General features: G+C 37.0%; 3 protein-coding genes and 1 pseudogene across 3 annotated transcripts in view; all 4 read left to right on the top strand.

Annotated features, from left to right (window-relative positions):
• The window catches only part of LOC141769614 (nuclear factor 7, brain-like), a 31776-nt gene extending 23986 nt beyond the window's left edge, over nt 1-7790 (top strand). Inside the window, exon 3 of the mRNA XM_074638859.1 lies at nt 7717-7790. The gene's annotated coding sequence lies outside the window, so the exon portion shown is untranslated. The remainder of the gene's footprint in view (nt 1-7716) is intronic.
• Nucleotides 4851-6299, top strand: LOC141770094 (zinc-binding protein A33-like). The gene has a single exon (XM_074639759.1). It carries the CDS (start codon nt 4851-4853, stop codon nt 6297-6299), a length of 1449 nt encoding a protein of 482 aa, XP_074495860.1.
• Nucleotides 7791-12425: 4635 nt separating the features above from the next.
• Nucleotides 12426-15389, top strand: LOC141769619 (nuclear factor 7, brain-like). Its single transcript, XM_074638865.1, has one exon. The coding sequence runs from the start codon at nt 12428-12430 to the stop codon at nt 13874-13876; it is 1449 nt and encodes a 482-aa protein (XP_074494966.1). The 5' UTR covers nt 12426-12427; the 3' UTR covers nt 13877-15389.
• A 4786-nt stretch (nt 15390-20175) lies between these two features.
• On the top strand, nt 20176-21685 carry LOC141770095 (nuclear factor 7, brain-like; annotated as a pseudogene).

Below are 21685 nucleotides of genomic sequence, written 5' to 3' on the forward strand. Positions count from 1 at the left end.
ACATATTACACGGCTTTGTTGAATACTCAATTCTGATTGGTCAATCATGGCTTGGTCTGTTATTTCTTTATAGCAGACCGTTGCTACGTATAACAGGCCGTTGCTACATATAACAGACCATTGCTATGTATAATAGACCTATGTATAACAGACCATTGCTACGTATAACAGACCATTGCTATGTATAACAGACCTATGTATAACAGACCTATGTATAACAGACCGTTGCTACGTATAACAGACCATTGCTATGTATAACAGACCTATGTATAACAGACCGTTGCTAAGTGTAACAGACCGTTGCTATGTATAATAGACTGTTACTACGTATAACAGACCGTTGCTACGTATAACAGACCGTTGCTACGTATAACAGACCGTTGCTCCGTTGCTATGTATAACAGACCGTTGCTGTGTATAACAGACCGCTGCTATGTATAACAGACCGTTGCTATGTATAACAGACCGTTGCTATGTATAACAGACTGTTGTAACGTATAACAGACCGTTGTTACGTATAACAGACCGTTGCTACGTATAACAGACCGTTGCTACGTATAGCAGACCGTTGCTACGTATAACAGACCATTGCTCCGTTGCTATGTATAACAGACCGTTGCTATGTACAGCTAGCGGGTCATTGTTGTGAAATAAACAGCGTCGCCCTGTCTGGGTTTATTTCCCAATAACGACCGGCTCGCTGTACATTATCCTTTACTTAGTTAATAGTTATTTCACTGTTAACAAACAATGAAATGATAATTAATAATGTTTAACTCATTATTAGTAACGCTATAAATGTTCATTAATAATCAATTTACCATTTATAAATGAAGGTTATTATAAAGTGTAACCCTTTCTTGCTGAGAGTATAACTGTCAGATTAATATCACAATCTGTACACTAAATATGAAGCTACAGCCAGCAGCTGGTTAGCTTAGCTTAGCATAAAGACTAGAAAGAGCACCTTTAAAGCTCACTGATAGCAGTGTGTCAGAGAGTACATTGTGTCCTCATCTCTTTTGGTGGTTGTATGACGTCACTCTACAGTCAAAACCAAGTGTTGCAATAATTTCAAAGAAAACTAAGTGTGGTTTTGTGTCTTTGCATCATCAGTCTGGTTTTATTGAGGTCGGTGTACCACGCAGTCTTTACTGGAAGGACTGCTGCAGTTTTCAGTCAGCGCTGCTGCCCAGCGGCTGGCTGGTTGGTTATCAAGAAGAAAATCAGCTTTTTTCTTTGCACATTGAGGATTTTTTTGCTTCCTCATTTTAACATTGAGAACTGAATTAACATATCAGACAATAAAGCAGTGTAATCTGAAAACACTCACAACCTGCAGCAACTACAGAGTTAAAGCTTTGAGTTGACAAGTTTAATAGCTCAGACTTTCCGTTCTGTTATGAAGATGTGAAACAAGATAAGAACTCTGACTATAAATATGTTACCATAGAAGCTACACTGGGCTGGTTTTCGTGTCGTTAGGGGGATGTGAGATTTATGCTTAAAAAGCATCAGGATGTGGTTCTGTAACACTGATAAAGCTGCCAGACAGTCAGTAGCTGTCAGAGTTTCTCAGAGAAGATAAACAATAATTAATGTTTGAGTTCAGAGGAACATGAGGACAGCTTATTTATTTTTTACCCTTAATTTAACCAGGCAAGACAATTAACGACCAATTCTTATTTACAAAGTCTCTCGAGGGAGAAGGGTAGGGGGTAAAAAGAAATATTAAAAATTAAAAAGACAGCACTGGCATTCATTACAAACATTACATAAAGGAAATGCAGACAGGCACACATATCTAAAATTAAATTTCGACTAGTCAAAATGACGTTGTAGATATCTCTACCTGGAGTTACAGATAGTCAGAATCAGTGGCGGCCGGCCAATAGAGGGCCACGGGGCCTGGCCCCACCCACCTCGAGCCACCAAAAAAAAAAAAAAAAATTATAAAATTATTAATTATAAAAATTCTAAAAATTCTAAAAATTGTCAATATGTGTGTTTTTGACCTATGGAATATACCCATAATATTTGTAAAATAGGATAACTGCGCCAAATATCTGCTTTCCTCCTTGAACTCTCTGCTAGTGCACCTCTCAGCTGCTCTGCTGCACGTGCACTTTCTGGGGCCAAATGGATTTGGCCCAAGAAAGGCGGGTCTAATAAGCAGTACAGCCAATCACTGATTAAAGATATATGATTACAAGCATGAATGACATACAATTCATCCAATCAGCGCCGTAAAAAAGACTTCCGGGAGGGCCAAACTGATTTGGCCCATGGTGTGCGCGCGCACGTTCACGTGTGTCTCTCTCTGTTCTCGTCAGGGCTCATGTCAGTTCTCGCGGGATCAAGACCTTCCTGAGAAACACCATGACACAGGATCGCCTTAATGCTCTGGCTATGCTCTCCATGGAGAAGAAACTTGTCAGGAACATGCCTGACTTCAATAAGAAGGTCATTGAGAGGTTTGCCACTCAGAAGGACAGAAGAGCAAAGTTCCTTTATAAATGATCTGTCGTATGTTATATTAACATACTGAATTGTATGAATAAGATGTCCTTATGTCAGTGTTGGAATAAATGATAAAAATGTAACTGCAAAGTAGTAATGCGTTTTTGATACCTTTTTTTGCATTGAATCGTACTAGGATGTTTGTTGAAATTGATTGGCCCTACCCAAAAAAAAATCCACCAGCCGCCACTGCATGTGCATAATGTCATCAACATTATTGAATGTACAGTATGTATACAACATGTGAATGCATGGACACATTTTACTTCCTGTTAACACCACAAGATGGAGACAAAGTCCACGTTTTGTTGCTCATTTTGAACACTGAACATTTTATTTCTGTTACTTATTTACATGCATATTGTTGTTTGCTGCACAGGTTGATCACTAGTAGCTCCTCTTAATAGTTTCTGATAGATTTTTCTTTTAATGTGTATTCGTCAACATACTTTATGTCCAGAGTATCTAAGAAATGCATCACTGCTGTGTCTCTTGATGTTGTTGTTGCTTCATCAGGCACCAAATGAGTTAAATCATCTCAAACACATGATTCAGATTGAATTATATCTCAGACATGAGTCTTTTCAGCTCTTAAGAGGCCAGCTTTTATTTTGAGCTGCTGTACCATCATCATCAAAACTCATGAATGAATGAATGAATGAATGAATGAATGAGAGAGAAAATGTGCCAGAAAGTAAAACAAATACAGTCAGGTTGAGAAACTTTATGTAGATTTTATATCATGATTGTTATTTGTACATTTACTGTGACACAATGTGGTAAAACAACAGTCATTTTAGTGAGTTTTCTCTCATGTTTTTGGAAAATACTCTCAAAATATATTGCACAGACATTTGACCACTTTGACTTGTGATGAATCGGAGAATAAGCAAATGAAATGAAAAGTAAATAACAAGTTTAATTTGTATTAGTGATGGTTTAGAGAGTGCTATACATTTAGTCCAACTGGATGAAACTAACAAAGTCATGCAACTGGTTTAGTGTCAGTCAGCCTGTTGAAATGTTCAGTCCTCGTTAGACTAAAACATTACAATCCTCTCCTTGTTTTTGGCATTTTATGAATATTTATATTATTTATTTAGCGGAACAAAACAGGAGAAGTCACAATTATTTATATATATTTTGCATTTTATTTTGATTAGTCTATGAAAATTGCTTATAGATTTAAAAAGAAATGGTATTGTTCTTAATCAAGAGGAAAGTGTTGAACTCTGAATGACATCCTGACACCATCTGCTGGTGACATAATGACATGGCAGCATTTCCTGATAATAATTCACCCTGTGACAGAGGTGAGTGTAAATGAAAGTAGATTTTGACATTGTTGATCAGAGCTTAGACGCCATCACAGGGTGTGAGATCTCTGCTGGAAAACACACGTTTGGATTATTTGAAGCAATCAAGAGACGGGACAGTAACTCGGTGAGTCTTGCTTCTGAAAGACAATTTAGCAGTGGCGGCCGGCCAATAGAGGGCCACGGGGCCTGGCCCCACCCACCTTGAGCCACCAAAAAAAAAAAAAAAAAATTATAAAATTATTAATTATAAAAATTCTAAAAATTCTAAAAATTGTCAATATGTGTGTTTTTGACCTATGGAATATACCCGTAATATTTGTAAAATAGGATAACTGCGCCAAATATCTGCTTTCCTCCTTGAACTCTCTGCTAGTGCACCTCTCAGCTGCTCTGCTGCACGTGCACTTTCTGGGGCCAAATGGATTTGGCCCCAGAAAGGCGGGTCTAATAAGCAGTACAGCCAATCACTGATTAAAGATATATGATTACAAGCATGAATGACATACAATTCATCCAATCAGCGCCGTAAAAAAGACTTCCGGGAGGGCCAAACTGATTTGGCCCATGGTGTGCGCGCGCACGTTCACGTGTGTCTCTCTCTGTTCTCGTCAGGGCTCATGTCAGTTCTCGCGGGATCAAGACCTTCCTGAGAAACACCATGACACAGGATCGCCTTAATGCTCTGGCTATGCTCTCCATGGAGAAGAAACTTGTCAGGAACATGCCTGACTTCAATAAGAAGGTCATTGAGAGGTTTGCCACTCAGAAGGACAGAAGAGCAAAGTTCCTTTATAAATGATCTGTCGTATGTTATATTAACATACTGAATTGTATGAATAAGATGTCCTTATGTCAGTGTTGGAATAAATGATAAAAATGTAACTGCAAAGTAGTAATGCGTTTTTGATACCTTTTTTTGCATTGAATCGTACTAGGATGTTTGTTGAAATTGATTGGCCCTACCCAAAAAAAAATCCACCAGCCGCCACTGCAATTTAGGTACCAAGTCAAATGGCTGAGAAAATTGATCTTTTTGAAAGTTTCCTGAACTGCCATGTGTGTTCAGAGACTTTCAGAAATCCTGTGTCTCTGAGCTGCAACCACAGCTTCTGTTCAAGCTGCCTGAAGAAATTCTGGGAACAAACTGAAAACAAAAACTGTCCCATTTGTAAAAGAAAATCATCTAAAGACCGTCCCTGGGTGAACTTTGCACTGAAGGAACTGTCTGACTCGTTTGCTGAGAGACAGAAAGCTGGATCATCTGAGACAGAAAAAGAAGAGAAGAAGGTGGAGGTGGTGTGTAGTAAACATCAAGAAGAGCCTAAACTGTTCTGTAAGGATGAAGAGAGAGCTGTGTGTCCTGTCTGTGAGTTTTCTCTCCACCAGGGTCACAAGGTGGTTCCTGTAGAACAAGCAGTCAGTGACCTGAAGGACCAGCTGAAATCTGACTTAGAGTCTTTAGAGGACAAGAGGGACAAACACAAACAAGTAGAGAACACATACGATGAAATGGTTAAACACTCCAAGAAGCAGCTGTTGTCCACAGAGAGGCAGATCAGAGCAGAGTTCAACAAGCTCCACCAGTTCCTGAAAGAGGAAGAGGAGTCCAGACTGGCAGCTCTGAGGGAGGAAGAGGAGCAGAAGGGGAAGACTATCAGCAAAGAGATGAAGATGATTCAGGAGCACATCTCCTCTCTGTCAGACAGTATCTCTGCTGTTGAAGAAGACCTGCAGAAACACAACGTGCCCTTCCTCAGCAGTTATAAAGCCACTCAGACCAGAGCCAGAGTCCAGTGCTCACTGTCAGATCCACAGCTGGTCTCAGGAGCGCTGATAGATGTGGCCAAACACCTGGGCAACCTGTCCTTCAGAGTCTGGGAGAAGATGAAGGACACGGTCCACTTCAGTCCTGTCATTCTGGACCCAAACACTGCAAGCCCCAGTCTCTATCTGTCTGATGATCTGACCAGTGTGAGACATGGAGACACAGACCAGCAGCTTCCTGACAATCCAGAGAGAAACACTAAGCATCCCACTGTTCTGGGCTCTGAGGGCTTCAGCTCAGGGAAACACAGCTGGGAGGTGGAGGTGGGAGACCATCCTGACTGGTTTATAGGTTTGGCTAAAGAGTCAGCTGACAGGAAGGGAGAGATATATGCCTCACCAAAATATGGAATCTGGTGTTTAATTCATCAAAGTGGAAAATACACTGATGTTCTTGGTAAGACATTCAGAGTGAAGAAGTGTCTCCAGAGGATCAGAGTCCAGCTGGACTATGACAAGGGGGAGGTGTCCTTCTACGACCCTGAAGACATGACTCACATCTACACTCACAGAGACACTTTCAATGAGAAACTCTTCCCATATATCTGTATTATGTCAGCTGGTGATGCTAAAACTGCTGATGTCAAAATCTGTCAAACTGAGATTCTCTGTGATGTTCAGACACGTTGGTGTTAGTTCAGACTTTAATCTGACTTCACTGTCTGTCTAGATCTCACTAATATAATCAAGACAATCAACAGTTATAACAAAAATAATATTTACTCAATACTTAAACTGCATTACATCATCATGTCTTAAACTTTCATACAGCTCCAAATCAGTTTACTTATTAACCTGGTTATCATCATCTTGTGTTGAATCAGACCACAATATAACATCTGCTGTATCCACTATACCAAACACTTTGTTTCAGCTGTGTGATTCTTTAAGGGGAGACTCTACAGGTGAATAGGGTAAAATATTTAACTAATAGATATCACCATGAAACTTCCCCAGTTGATTACTGACATTAAGACAATTATTTTTTGTATTACAAGTTTTCTGAAATGTTATGTTTACATATGCAAATGAGGCATTATCTAATTATAACTTTCGGTGAATTTAGGAGAAATCTACAGACACAAATAGACAAAGTAGTAAAATAAAAACCTAAATGTGTATTTTGGATGTTTTCTAGTCTGAAAGAAGACTTGTTATTGAAGCAAAATTGACCAGTGTATGAAAAACAATGTTTCTGCCTGTAGTGTCTTTCCTTAAATTTTATCACCATCAGACAACAGTTTTAGTTTGTCAGATTTCTGGATCTTCTTGTGAGTTATTTCAGCTCTGATTTATAATTTCAATGTTTTACACTTTACACTCAAAGTCTCAGTTCATCAAAACACATTCTGGCTCTGATTGATTGTTATCTTTTTTATATTTTTATGATTTGTTGAGGGTCACAGATATTGTTTTTCTCTACTGTCCAAAATTAATTTATATTATTTTATTGTTTTAATGCAACTCACTGTAAAAACATGGACACATAAATCATTTCTTATATCTGAAATTCATTTTTGAGAATACCTTGAGAAATTAAGTATATGTTGTTTAGAAAAAATGTGTTGAAGACGGTAACTAAGATTAATCCACAAGAAAATGTGGCTGCAAAATCTGTATCACATCATCAGGAGACAAACTCTAAAGATAAAAGCTGTTAATTATTCTGGTTATCAGCATCTTGTTTTGAGTCAAACAACATTATATCGTAGTTTCAATCATTAGTTTAAGTTTTTGATATTTTCTAGGATCTTCTGATGAGTTATTTTAATTTTGGATCTCTTGTTTTAATGATGTTTTATTTTAAGATGAGATAAAAACTTTATTCATCCTGAGGGAAATTGCTGTGCAGTAGTTGCAACAAAAAGTGAGAAAAGTGTAAATATAAAAAGTGTAAATATAAAGTCTATGACAATATGGTGTAAATATATACAAAAAAATATACAATGCCTAAATCAAGTCAACAGTATGGGTCATAAAAATATAAACATGCTTTTATTCAGTACTTAATTCTTACAGCGCTTCTTCAAACTGTATATGATATTTTTTGTAGTGTATACATGATCAATAATATGAATGATAAATGACAATGTCCAGTTTGAGATCAAAATAAAGGAAATATCAGCAGTACAATTTAGTTTCATGTTTTTTTTATATAAAATTTAAATCCAATATATCTTTATAAAATGTACATCTTGTAACTTTCCTAGTGCTCTAGGAACTACACTGTGCCAGACCCGCCCAGCCTGTTCGATGGCCACGTCTGGCCCATGTGTTTGAAACACAACAACATCTTGTGTCGAGCTTTTATCTTGTAAAGATAAAAGCTGTTAATTATTCTGGTTATCAGCATCTTGTTTTGAGTCAAACAACATTATATAGTAGTTTCAATCATTAGTTTAAGTTTTTGATATTTTTGGGATCTTCTGATGAATTATTTTAGTTTTGAATCTCAACAATTAATTTATGATATATACTTTTTTATATATATATATATATAAACAACATTCAAATAGAATAAAAAAAATAAAACTGGTCATGGAACAAGAAATAAAAAATAATAAATTAGAAAATATATATATATATATGTACAGTGTATATATTTATATACAGTATATATATAAAGTATATATCATAAATTAAAAGAAACAGTGCTCATCTCAAATTAATTTGTACATATCAAACAAAGAGAATAATTTGACAGCTTTTTTAGTCAGTCATAATGTACAAAGATTTACTTAGCAGTTTTAACTCATTCTTCATACTGGTCAGACAGGGTTTAGTGTTGAGTTATCTGCATTAATGTATAAAAATGTTCTTAACCCTCCTGTTTCTTCCCCGCCGTCGACCATGCAAATTTTTTCTTCCCGGGTCAAAATGAACCCGGTCTGGTTTGACTTTTTATAAAGCATACAGTATAAACTATCACCCAATTCTGTGTTACACCTTTTTGGCCAACTTCATTCCTAATTATTAAGTTTTACACTTTTTGGGGGGAAATTAAGGTTAATAAACCTAATTTCCGTGAAATTATACCAAATTATTTAGTATAAAAAACAACCAGATATTGTGAATTATTTTGACTAAAGTTATTATCAGAGGAACATAATGTCGATGTTTTATCACATACTGGTATATGTAAACTTTTAGTCAGAATATTGTTTTGAGTAGGCAACCATCAATGTTATTTTTGGGTAATTAGATTAAAGAAATCCATATTTATGATATAATGAAGTTTGAAAACGGGTCAAATTTGACCCGAGGACAACAGGAGGGTTAATAAAAGTGAAATATTGATAACAAAATCCAAATTCTGATTGGCAGCAAAGATACCAAATTTGACCGTTTTCTCTCTGAATGGTGACAGCTCAGTCCTCTTGGATTGTAGCCAGCTCTGCATGTCATTCCAGAAAAACTTCCCTGATTCACAATTAAAAAAAAACAACACATGTTCCAAAATTTCAATTTCACTTTCACAAACTACACAGTTATTCACATCAAAGTTAAACCTCAGTCTGAAGAATTAGTTCGTTGGGTAAATCTCATTCAGGATATTGAAGTTCACCTCTTTCACCTTAGGAGGGAGAGGGAATGAAATATATCTTCTCCGTATTATCTTAAACTCTTCAGCTTCAAATTCCTTGAAAACATAATTTCTCCTGACTGGGTTAGTGAAGTATTCTCTTAAAGGAATATTACTAATAACTTTGTTGGTAATCTTGATGTCACACAAATCAATTCCTTCTATACAGAGCTGTCTTAGACCAGGGGAGATATTTGAATACAAGATGTCTTCTATCACCATTGATCTAAGGCAGGGGTCAGCAACCTGCGGCTCCGGAGCCACTTGAGGCTCTTTAGCTCCTCTCCAGTGGCTCCCTGTGGATTTATAAAAATGGAAATGAATAACTGTTTTTTTGTTTACATTTTCATTTTTATGTATCATTGTTGTAGGTCTATGTACGATGGTACGACAGAGTATTAGGGCCACATTGAGGAAAAAAAATAAATCTGAGATTTCGAGAATAAAGTCATAATATTACGAGAATAAAGTTGTAATATTATGAAAATAAAGTCATACGTTTACGAGAAACAAAGTTGTAATGTGAGAATAAAGTCATAAGTTTACGAGAAAAAAAGTCGTAATATTATGAGAATAAAATCATAATATTATAAAGTAGTAATTTTTACGTGTTATTTTATTTTTTTCTCGTAAAGTTCTAACTTTATTCTCGTAATATTACAACTTTTTTCTTGTAATATTATGACTTCATTCTGGAAATCTCAGATTTTTTTTCCCTCAATGTGGCCCTAATACTCCGTAGTACATTTGCACTTTGGCCCTCACTGCATTAGACTTATATGCTATATACTTATACTATAAACTGTCTTACCTTCATCACAATGCTCAAATGTTTTGCGGCTCTAGACAGATTTTTTTTTTTTTCTTTGCATAAAATATCTCTTTTGATAGTAAAGGTTGCTGACCCCTGATCTAAGGGAAGCTGGTACGGCTTTTATCTTTCTATTATAGTTCTTAACGGTACATTGGATTGAGAACTTCTCACAAAACTCTTCATGCTGTAACAAGTTTCCACTGTCATTCATGAAATGGGCTACAGCCCAAATCCCTTTGGATTTCCAATCCTCTATGTACTCTGATTTTTTACTCCACAAAATGTGTCTATTGTTCCACACAGGTGTGTTATGTGGTGTAAAGTTATGTTTGTAAATTAACTTCCAATAGAGGAGCACTTGCTGATGGAAAGCAGAAAGTTTGACAATGTAAAAATCCCATCGGCTTTGTGATGCTGACTTCCAGGTTGCCCTACATTAATTCATCATCCCTGCACCGCTCTATTTGCTTCTGTAAAGTCACATGACTAATTAACTGATTGTAGAAACAACCTCATAGCAGCCTGATGACGGCTAAATAGCTGAAAACATGTGAGGAATAAATGAATTGTGCAACTTGTTTAATTTAGATGGACTTGTTTTGATTCTCACACTGGTCTGTACCTCACTGTGTGTGTTGTCAACATTAGAAACAGTCAGAAATCACATTTAAAAGATGGTTCAACTTTACCCTCCTACAACTTCACTGCATCATTATAATCTCATATAAAAACAAACAAACAAGCAGAATCATGTCAGTTGTTGATCAGCTTTGTTAGTTGAAGTCGTAACAGTGTGTTGATACTCCAGTCTGTTCTGGACAGCCTCACTGAAGAGAGGGAGCACTGAGGGTTATATACACAGAGATGTAGTGATGGCTGTCTAAACTGACCTTAAGGAGCATTAAGATGTTCACTATAAAGATGTGTTTCTTTAATCCAGTTGAGTCAGTCAGCAGGACTGTATAATGCTAACACAGTGTATGAAGGCTGTAGAGATGGATAAGCATTTCCAAGAAGACAACATTGTTTAAGAAATGATTTCACTTTTACATTTGATTCATTCTGTAACCTACTGAATGCAGTTTTCAGGGACAACATGCTCACATGTGCATAATGTCATCAACATTATTGAATGTACAGTATGTATACAACATGTGAATGCATGGACACATTTTACTTCCTGTTAACACCACTAGATGGAGACAAAGTCCACGTTTTGTTGCTCATTTTGAACACTGAACATTTTATTTCTGTTACTTATTTACATGCATATTGTTGTTTGCTGCACAGGTTGATCAATAGTAGCTCCTCTTAATAGTTTCTGATAGATTGTTATTTTAATGCATATTCGTCAACATACTTTATGTCCAGAGTATCTAAGAAATGCATCACTGCTGTGTCTCTTGATGTTGTTGTTGCTTCATCAGGCACCAAATGAGTCAAATCATCTCAAACACATGATTCAGATTGAATTATATCTCTGACATGAGTCTTTTCAGCTCTTAAGAGACCAACATTAATTTTGTGCTGAATGAATGAATGAATGAACGTATGAATGAATGAATGAATGAATGAATGAATGAGGGAGAAAATGTGCCAGAAAGTAAAACAAATACAGTCAGGTTGAGAAAATGTATGTAGATTCTATATCATGATTGTTATTTGTACATTTACTGTGACACAATGTGAAAAACAACAGTAATTTTAGTGAGTTTTCTCTTTTTGGAAAATACTCGCACTTGCACAGACATTTGACCACGTTGACTTGTGATGAATAGGAGAATAAGCAAATGAAATGAAAAGTAAATAACAAGTTTAATTCCTATAAGTGATGGTTTAGAGAGTGCTATCTATTTAGTCAAACTGGATGAAACTAACAAAGTCATGCAACTGGTTTAGTGTCAGTCAGCCTGTTGAAATGTTCAGTCCTCGTTAGACTAAAACATTACAATCATCTCCTTGTTTTTGGCATTTTATGAACATTTCTATTATTTATTTAGCGAAACAAAACAGGAGAAGTCACAATTATTTATACATATTTTGCATTTTATTTTGTTTAGTCTATGAAAATTGATTATAGATTTAAAAAGAAATGTTATTGTTCTTAATCAAGAGGAAAGTGTTGAACTCTGAATGACATCCTGACACCATCTGCTGGTAACATAATGACATGGCAGCATTTCCTGATAATAATTCACCCTGTGACAGAGGTGAGTGTAAATGAAAGTAGATTTTGACATTGTTGATCAGAGCTGGGTGTGAGATCTCTGCTGGAAAACACACGTTTGGATTATTTGAAGCAATCAAGAGACGGGACAGTAACTCGGTGAGTCTTGCTTTTGAAAGACAATTTAGATACCAAGACAAATGGCTGAGAAAATTGCTCTTGTTGAAAGTTTCCTGAACTGCCATGTGTGTTCAGAGACTTTCAGAGATCCTGTGTCTCTGAGCTGCAACCACAGCTTCTGTTCAAGCTGCCTGAAGAAATTCTGGGAACAAGCTGAAAACAAAAACTGTCCCATTTGTAAAAGAAAATCCTCAAATGATTTTCCAGGAGTGAACTTTGCACTGAAGGAACTGTCTGACTCGTTTGCTGAGAGACAGAAAGCTGGATCATCTGAGACAGAAAAAGAAGAGAAGAAGGTGGAGGTGGTGTGTAGTAAACATCAAGAAAAGCCTAGACTGTTCTGTAAGGATGAAGAGAGAGCTGTGTGTCCTGTCTGTGAGTTTTCTCTCCACCAGAGTCACGAGGTGGTTCCTGTAGAACAAGCAGTCAGTGACCTGAAGGACCAGCTGAAATCTGACTTAGAGTCTCTACAGGACAAGAGGGACAAACACAAACAAGTAGAGAAAACATACGATGAAGTGATTCAACACTCCAAGAAGCAGCTGTTGTCCACAGAGAGGCAGATCAGAGCAGAGTTCAACAAGCTCCACCAGTTCCTGAAAGAGGAAGAGGAGTCCAGACTGGCAGCTCTGAGGGAGGAAGAGGAGCAGAAGGGGAAGACTGTCAGCAGAGAGATGAAGATGATTCAGGAGCAAATCTCCTCTCTGTCATACAGTATCTCTGCTGTTGAAGAAGACCTGCAGAAACACAACATGCCCTTCCTCAGCAGTTATAAAGCCACTCAGACCAGAGCCAGAGTCCAGTGCTCACTGTCAGATCCACAGCTGGTCTCAGGAGCGCTGATAGATGTGGCCAAACACCTGGGCAACCTGTCCTTCAGAATCTGGGAGAAGATGAAGGACAAGGTCCACTTCAGTCCTGTCATTCTGGACCCAAACACTGCACACCCCAGGCTCTATCTGTCTGATGATCTGACCAGTTTGAGACTTGGAGACACAAGGCAGCAGCTTCCTGACAATCCAGAGAGAAACACTTATTCTGCCACTGTTCTGGGCTCTGAGGGCTTCAGCTCAGGGAAACACAGCTGGGAGGTGGAGGTGGGAGACCATCCTCACTGGCTTGTAGGTTTGGCTAAAGAGTCAGCTGACAGGAAGGGAGAGATATATTCCTCACCAAAATATGGAATCTGGAGTTTAGCTCATCGCAGTGGAAAATACACTAATGGTCTTGGTGAGACAGTCAGAGTGAAGAAGAGTCTCCAGAGGATCAGAGTCCAGCTGGACTATGACAGGGGGGAGGTGTCCTTCTACGACCCTGAAGACATGACTCACATCTACACTCACAGAGACACTTTCACTGAGAAACTCTTCCCATATTTCTATATTGGACCAGCTGGTGATGCTAAAACTGTTTATATCAAAATCAGTCAAACTGAGATTCTCTGTGATGTTCAGACACGTTGGTGTTAGTTCAGACTTTAATCTGACTTCACTGTCTGTCTAGATCTCACTAATATAATCAAGACAATCAACAGTTATAACAGAAATAATATTTACTCAATACTTAAACTGCATTACATCATCAGGTCTTAAACTTTCATACAGCTCCAAATCAGTTTACTTATGGTTATCATCATCTTGTGTTTAATCAGACAACAATATAACATCTACTGTATCCACTATACCAAACACTTTGTTTCAGCTGTGTGATTCTTTAAGGGGAGACTCTAAAGGTGAATAGGGTAAAATATTTAACTAATAGATATCACCATGAAACTTCCCCAGTTGATTACTGACATTAAGGCAATTATTTTTTGCACGACAAGTTTTCTGAAATGTTATGTTTAAATATGCAAATGAGGCATTATCTAAATATAACTTTGGGTGAATGTAGGAGTAATCTACAGACGCAAATAGACAAAGTAGTAAAATAAACACCTAAATGTGTATTATGGATGTTTTCTTTCCACTAGTCTGAAAGAAGACGTGTTATTGAAGCAATATAGCCCAAAAATGTCAAAATTGACCAGTGTATGAAAAACAATGTTTCTGCCTGTAGTGTCTCTCCTTAACTTTTATCATCATCAGACAACATTTTTAGTTTGTCAGATTTCTGGATCTTCTGATCAGTTATTGCAGCTCTGATTTATGATTTCAATGTTTTACACTTTACACTCAGAGTCTCAGTTCATCAAAACACATTCTGGCTCTGATTGATTGTTATCTTTTTATGATTTGTTGAGGGTCACAGAAACCGTTTTTCTCTACTGTCTCTACTGTCCCAAGTTAATTAATATTCTTTTATTGTTTTAATGCAACTTACTGTAAAAACATGAACATAAACATTTTTTTATATCTGAAATTCATTTTTGGAAATACCTTGAGAAATTAAGGATTTGTTGTTTAGCAAAAATGTTTTAAAGACGGTAACTAAGATTAATCCACAAGAAATTGTGGCTACAAAATCTGTATCACATCATCAGGAGACAAACTTTAAAGATTAAAGCTGTTAATTATTCTGGTTATCAGCATCTTGTTATGAGTCAAACAACATTATATAGTAGTTTCAATCATTAGTTTATGTTTTTGATATTTTCTAGGATCTTCTGATGAATTATTTCAATTTTGGATCTTTTGTTTTAATGGTGTTTTATTTTAAGATAAGATAAAACTTTATTCATCCTGAGGGAAATTGCTGTGCAGCAGTTGCAACAAAAAGTGAGAAGAGTGTAAATATAAAAAAGTGTAAATATAAAGTCTAACAATACGGTGTAAATATATACACAAGTATATACAATATCAGAATCAAGTCAACAGTATGGGTCATAAAAATATAAACATGCTTTGATTCAGTCTTTAATTCTTACAGCGCTTCTTCAAACTGTATATGATATTTTTTGTAGTGTATTCATGATCAATAATATGAATGATAAATGACAATGTCCAGTTTGTGATTAAAATAAAGGAAATGTCAGCAGTACAATTTAGTTTCATGGGTTTTTTATTAAATCAAATATATCTTTATAAAATGTACATCAGATGGATGCTGCTTCACATGATGTGTAATTAAATCACCAGCAGTTTTTATTCTGTAGTTTGTGTATGAGGTTGTTTCTTTACATAAATCTGTCAAATGTTCAGGTGACGAATTACGAAGAATACAAATAATGAAAGATAATTATACAACCAGCTTTAAAAAATACAATATTTAATCTTTCTCTTTCAATTTTTTATTTTAAATACATTAAATTTCTTACTGAAACTCTTTCAACTTCAACATTTATGGAACTAACTTATTATTTATAAAGTGCTACAGGAATGAATCCTAAAACACGGAAATGAGTTAGCAATTTAGCACTTCCTGTTTCCTCTTCTGGAAGTCAATGGGTTTTCAGTTAGATGCCTGAAATAAGGTCTGTGGTTAACACACGCTGAAGAGATGTTATAAAATGCGTCAGTAAATATCCCACCAGTGAATTTTGAAGCTTTTATGTGTCTTAAAAAAGGTGGTTGCTAACAAGTGACTAAATGAGACTACTAAACTTCATCACGGTGACAAACAGGATAAACAGGATAAACAAACTACACCACGGTGGCATGACTATATATAGTTTAGTTTGTTTATAGCCTAACCTTAGCTTTTTACTTATGTCAACTGCATTCATGCTTCAAAAATCATAAAGTGGTGTTTATTTGTGGAGATTATTTTACGGAACAAAACATGTAAATATGATAAACATTTGTCACAGAGCTTATTTTAAATAAACATTTCATGTTCTAAAGAACTTGGTTATTTGACTTGTGTGTGTGTATAAACAATTTGAATCACTGTTCACTATGACCAAGAACTCCGTAGCAACCCTGAGATTAAGAGACTCAATTGATTAATATCAAATTTTGAATTTTTCCCTGTTTTTATAAAATTAGGTGGCTCCTGGATAAATTCTGATATTAAAACTAATTGTGTGTGATATTTGAAGCTGAGTGTCACCACTCTCCTTCACATTTTATTACAATTCATGGGTTTATGATTAATAAATTTGAGTTATTTATTAGAGATATATATTTTGATATTAATTAATGATTGATTATCAATATGCTCTATGCAATAACGCTACAGCATTATTCATTTAATATCTATTAGTTAAAGATATTTACCCTATTCACTTATAGTTTCTTACAAATTGTATGGAATTTAACAATCCATATCTTTAAAGGCAGTTTTCTCAAAATTAGTACTTTCTCAGATTCAGAGCCAGAAATCTCTACTTCAGTATCACTTACATTCAACAAACTTTCTAGTTTCATTCCTATCTATATTCTGAAGGTTTTTACAGAGGGGTTTGTTCATTTATCATTCACAGCCTGATTTATAGAACATTTTATTCATATAGACATGGCGAAAATTGTTTTTTTTTTTTTATTACTCTTGACAGTATTTTCTGATTTATGGAGCGATGAAAAGAGATATCCAACATCCCCTCTGTAAAAACATTTGACTCCAATGTGTCAAAAAAAATGAAACAAGAATTTTGAGACAGTTTTTATCCAATGTTCACATTTCTGATCTGGAAATGTATTTAAATTATCACATATTTAGTAAGATAATGCCTGGTTTGCATATGTAAACATGCATTTTCAGAAAACTTGTATTACAAAAAATAATTGTGTTAATGTAAGTAATCAACTTTGGAAGTTTCATGTTGATATCTATCAGTCAATTTTTTTGCCTTATTCACCTGTAGTGTCTCCTTAGAGAATCTTGTTTTTGTTGACCTCCAGTGGTGAAAGTTGATGTTGAATTTGTGATGAAGCAGATGCATTATAGTTACTGAAAAGTGTGATATTCAGTGTGCATGGACAAAGTAGTCATCTAATTGATGACTTAAACAAACAACAAAACAAATTCTGATTCCTCTCCATTTTCCAGTCGGACTTATACCTTCTTGCTTGTCGGCTTTTTTCAGATACTGGATGGCTGACGGCTTTCATATTGCATTTTACACATTTTATATTCATATACAGTACAATACATTTTCACAGATGGGCCTTCACACATTCAGTTACAGTTGTGTGTGGACATAAATTCCCTTTCTTTTTCTCCACAAGGGGGCAACAAAGCCTGCACCTTTCCCTGCAGGCTGCCCAGCATGTTCAACAGAAGTCAGTTTATTTCAACCAACTGTCTGTTTGTGAGTAAAACTTAAACGTTAAAAAAACAAAAAACTGTGCATATAAAGTGCTGTGAAGTAAATCAACTTTAATGTTGTTGGTTGTTTCTTCATGCATCATTATTACCTGATTATCCCTGAAAAGAAATACTGTAACTAGGTTATATATGATTATGATCTGGCACAATCTTACATACCTTAAGTAAGAACAGATACACTACTTAGTTTTTAGGATTTACAGTAGTTTTGAGGGGTTTTGCAATGAAAATATATAAAGTAAAAAAGATATTAAAACTAGGGTTGTTAATCAATTAAAATAGTTAATCACGATTAATCGCAAATTAATCAAATTTTTTATCCGTTCAAAATGTACGTTAAAGGGAGATTTGTCAAGTCTTTAATACTCTTATCAACATGGGAGTGGGCAAATATGATTGCTTTATTCAAATGTATGTATATATTTATTATTGGAAATCAATTAACAACACAAAATAATGACAAATATTGTCCAGAAACCCTCACAGGTACTGCATTTAGCATAAAAAATATGCTCAAATCATAACATGGCAAACTGCAGCCCAACAGGCAACAACAGCTGTCAGTGTGTCAGTGTGATGACTTGACTGTGACTTGCCCCAAACTGCATGTGATTATCATAAAGTCCACTTCAGTCCTGTCATTCTGGACCCAAACACTGCAAGCCGCTGGCTCTATCTGTCTGATGATCTGACCAGTGTGAGACGTGGAGACACAGACCAGCAGCTTCCTGACAATCCAGAGAGAAACACTAATTATCACATTGTTTTGAGCTCTGAGGGCTTCAGCTCAGGGAAACACAGCTGGGAGGTGGAGGTGGGAGACCATCCTTACTGGTTTGTAGGTTTGGCTAAAGAGTCAGCTGACAGGAAGGGAGAGAGATCTGCCTCACCAAAAGATGGAATCTGGTGTTTAATTCATCTTAGTGGAAAATACACTGATGGTCTTAGTGAGACATTCAGAGTGAAGAGATCCAGAGGATCAGAGTCCAGCTGGACTATGACAGGGGGAGGTGTCCTTCTACGACCCTGAACACATGACTCACATCTACACTCACAGAGACACTTTCACTGAGAAACTCTTCCCAGCTCCTTCACAGCTGTAAACATTTTATTTACAGCTGTGTGATTCTTTAAGGGGAGACTCTACAGGTGAATAGGGTAAAATATTTAACTAATAAATATCCCATGAAACTTCCCCAGTTTTCCCCAAATTAATGAATATTCTTTTATTGTTTTAATGCAACTTACTGTAAAAACATGTTGTTTTCATCAGAAAACACACGTTTTATTTTTGATATTTACTGGAAATAACATACGATATAGCCAAGAGCGAGTAGGTTGTTATCTAGTGATCTTCTCCAGCCAGCTGCCACCTTATTGTGGTTTCTGTTTGGAAATGAGGAGGTACTGTGTGCTACAGATAACTCCTCAGGCACGCCCTGGCACGCCCTGCGTCTTGCTATTGCCAGGGTCAAAATGTGCACACACGCAAGTGCCGAGATAAAGTAAACAGGGGGTTAAACAACACATTAATCTAACAGTCTGACTGATTTCTTCATAACTATAATTTGAGTTAATAAAGACTAAATGTGGATGTTTCACTCACCAGTTGTTGTCCCTGCTCAGCCTGCTGTAGTGTAACATTAGTCCATTGTTTTATTCCATGATACTGAACAGAATAATCCAAACAGGTAGAAAAAAATAAGATGTGAGAGGAGCACAGGATGCTTTTTACTCTCTTGGTCCTAATTGTGCTTTAATGCACCAGGTTTGTAGGTCTACTTTCTCTCATTTTTTTCTATTGAGCTAGATTGAAAAAGAAAAAAAAAAAAAAACACTCAAACGGAGCGGATCAAAACGAGGCTTCTTACTGAAATATTGTAGTGACGGCTCATATTTCCCAGAGTTTCCATAGTTGTCTCTTTGCGCTATGTGTTCGTGTTTTATTTGAACCATTAGTGAGGTTGCTGTTGTGTTTTTTGACAGGTAGATCGTAATAAAGTTTCACTAGTGAACTTTATTACATATAACTGCGAGCGTCAATGCCTGTGCTGAAAGTGTCAGTAATCAAGTTCATATTTTCATTTACATCCAGGACAACTGACCCGGTTTTCTCGGCTCATTGTAAACTAATCAGCCGTTCCTCTCAATATGAGTGACAGGAAAAAATAGGAACTGTGTATCCGATAGAAGTTCAGACAAAACGTCACGCCGCGCTGTGCAGCGCCGTGTTGCTCACAGCCAGTTAGGACACTCCAATAGAAAACTATGTAATCAAGCCCAAGTACATAGTTGTTTCCTAAATGCAAAACTATCACTGTTTTGTGCTTTATTTTGCATTGCAGTGTTAAGTCCTTCCATTACCAAACTGAATTAATTAATTTTTACTAATAGCTTAGCTGTTATTTCAGTTTAGTTTTTTGTCAGGAGAGAATTCAGCTGAGGAGGCTCAGTGACCTTTTTGGACGGGCCTGGGCCCATATGGCCCGCCCCTAACGCTGACGCTGGGTGTGATATATCTGCTGGAAAACACACGTTTGGATTATTTGACGCAATCAAGAGACGGGACAGTAACTCGGTGAGTCTTGCTTTTGAAAGACAATTTAGATACCAAGACAAATGGCTGAGAAAACCGCTCTTTTTGAAAGTTTCCTGAACTGCCATGTGTGTTCAGAGACTTTCAGAGATCCTGTGTCTCTGAGCTGCAACCACAACTTCTGTTCAAGCTGCCTGAAGAAATTCTGGGAACAAGCTGAAAACAAAAACTGTCCCATTTGTAAAAGAAAATCATCTAAAGATAATATCTTGGTGAACTTTGAACTGAAGGAACTGGCTGACTCGTTTGCTGAGAGACAGAAAGCTGGATCATCTGAACCAGAAATAAAGAAGAGAAGAAGGTGGAGGTGGTGTGTAGTAAACATCAAGAAGAGCCTAAACTGTTCTGTAAGGATGAAGAGAGAGCTGTGTGTCCTGTCTGTGACTTTTCTCTCCACCAGAGTCACAAGGTGGTTCCTGTAGAACAAGCAGTCAATGACCTGAAGGACCAGCTGAAATCTGACTTACAGTCTCTACAGGACAAGAGGGACACATATGAAGAAGTGGAGGAAACATATGATGAAATGGTTAAACACTCCAAGAAGCAGCTGTTGTCCACAGAGAGGCAGATCAGAGCAGAGTTCAACAAGCTCCACCAGTTCCTGAAAGAGGAAGAGGAGTCCAGACTGGCAGCTCTGAGGGAGGAAGAGGAGCAGAAGGGGAAGACTATCAGCAGAGAGATGAAGATGATTCAGGAGCACATCTCCTCTCTGTCAGACAGTATCTCTGCTGTTGAAGAAGACCTGCAGAAACACAACGTGTCCTTCCTCAGCAGTTATAAAGCCACTCAGACCAGAGCCAGAGTCCAGTGCTCACTGTCAGATCCACAGCTGGTCTCAGGAGCGCTGATAGATGTGGCCAAACACCTGGGCAACCTGTCCTTCAGAGTCTGGGAGAAGATGAAGGACAAGGTCCACTTCAGTCCTGTCATTCTGGACCCAAACACTGCAAACCGCTGTCTCTATCTGTCTGATGATCTGACCAGTGTGAGATGTGGAGACACAATCCAGCAGCTTCCTGACAATCCAGAGAGATTCACTAAGTATGTAGATGTTCTGGGCTCTGAGGGCTTCAGCTCAGGGAAACACAGCTGGGAGGTGGAGGTGGGAGACCATCCTGTCTGGAATTTAGGTTTGGCTAAAGAGTCAGTTGACAGGAAGGAGAAGAGATATGCCTCACCAGAATATGGAACCTTGTGTTTAGTTCATCGCAGTGGAAAATACACTGTTGGAGCTGGTGAGACAGTCAGAGTGAAGAAGAGTCTCCAGAGGATCAGAGTCCAGCTGGACTATGACAGGGGGGAGGTGTCCTTCTACGACCCTGAAGACATGACTCACATCTGCACTGTCAGAGACACTTTCACTGAGAAACTCTTCCCATATTTCTGTATTTTGTCAGCTGGTGATGCTAAAACTGTTGATATCAAAATCATTCAAACTGAGATTCTCTGTGATGTTCAGACACGTTGGTGTTAG

Source organism: Sebastes fasciatus, chromosome 6, assembly GCF_043250625.1.
Source record: "Sebastes fasciatus isolate fSebFas1 chromosome 6, fSebFas1.pri, whole genome shotgun sequence".
In the NCBI taxonomy this organism is placed as follows: domain Eukaryota; kingdom Metazoa; phylum Chordata; class Actinopteri; order Perciformes; family Sebastidae; genus Sebastes; species Sebastes fasciatus.

What these genes read in the sequence shown, in the direction of transcription:
- LOC141770094 (XM_074639759.1), top strand. Translation starts at nt 4,851, where the DNA reads ATGGCTGAGAAAATTGATCTTTTTGAAAGTTTCCTGAACTGCCATGTG.
- LOC141769619 (XM_074638865.1), top strand. Translation starts at nt 12,428, where the DNA reads ATGGCTGAGAAAATTGCTCTTGTTGAAAGTTTCCTGAACTGCCATGTG.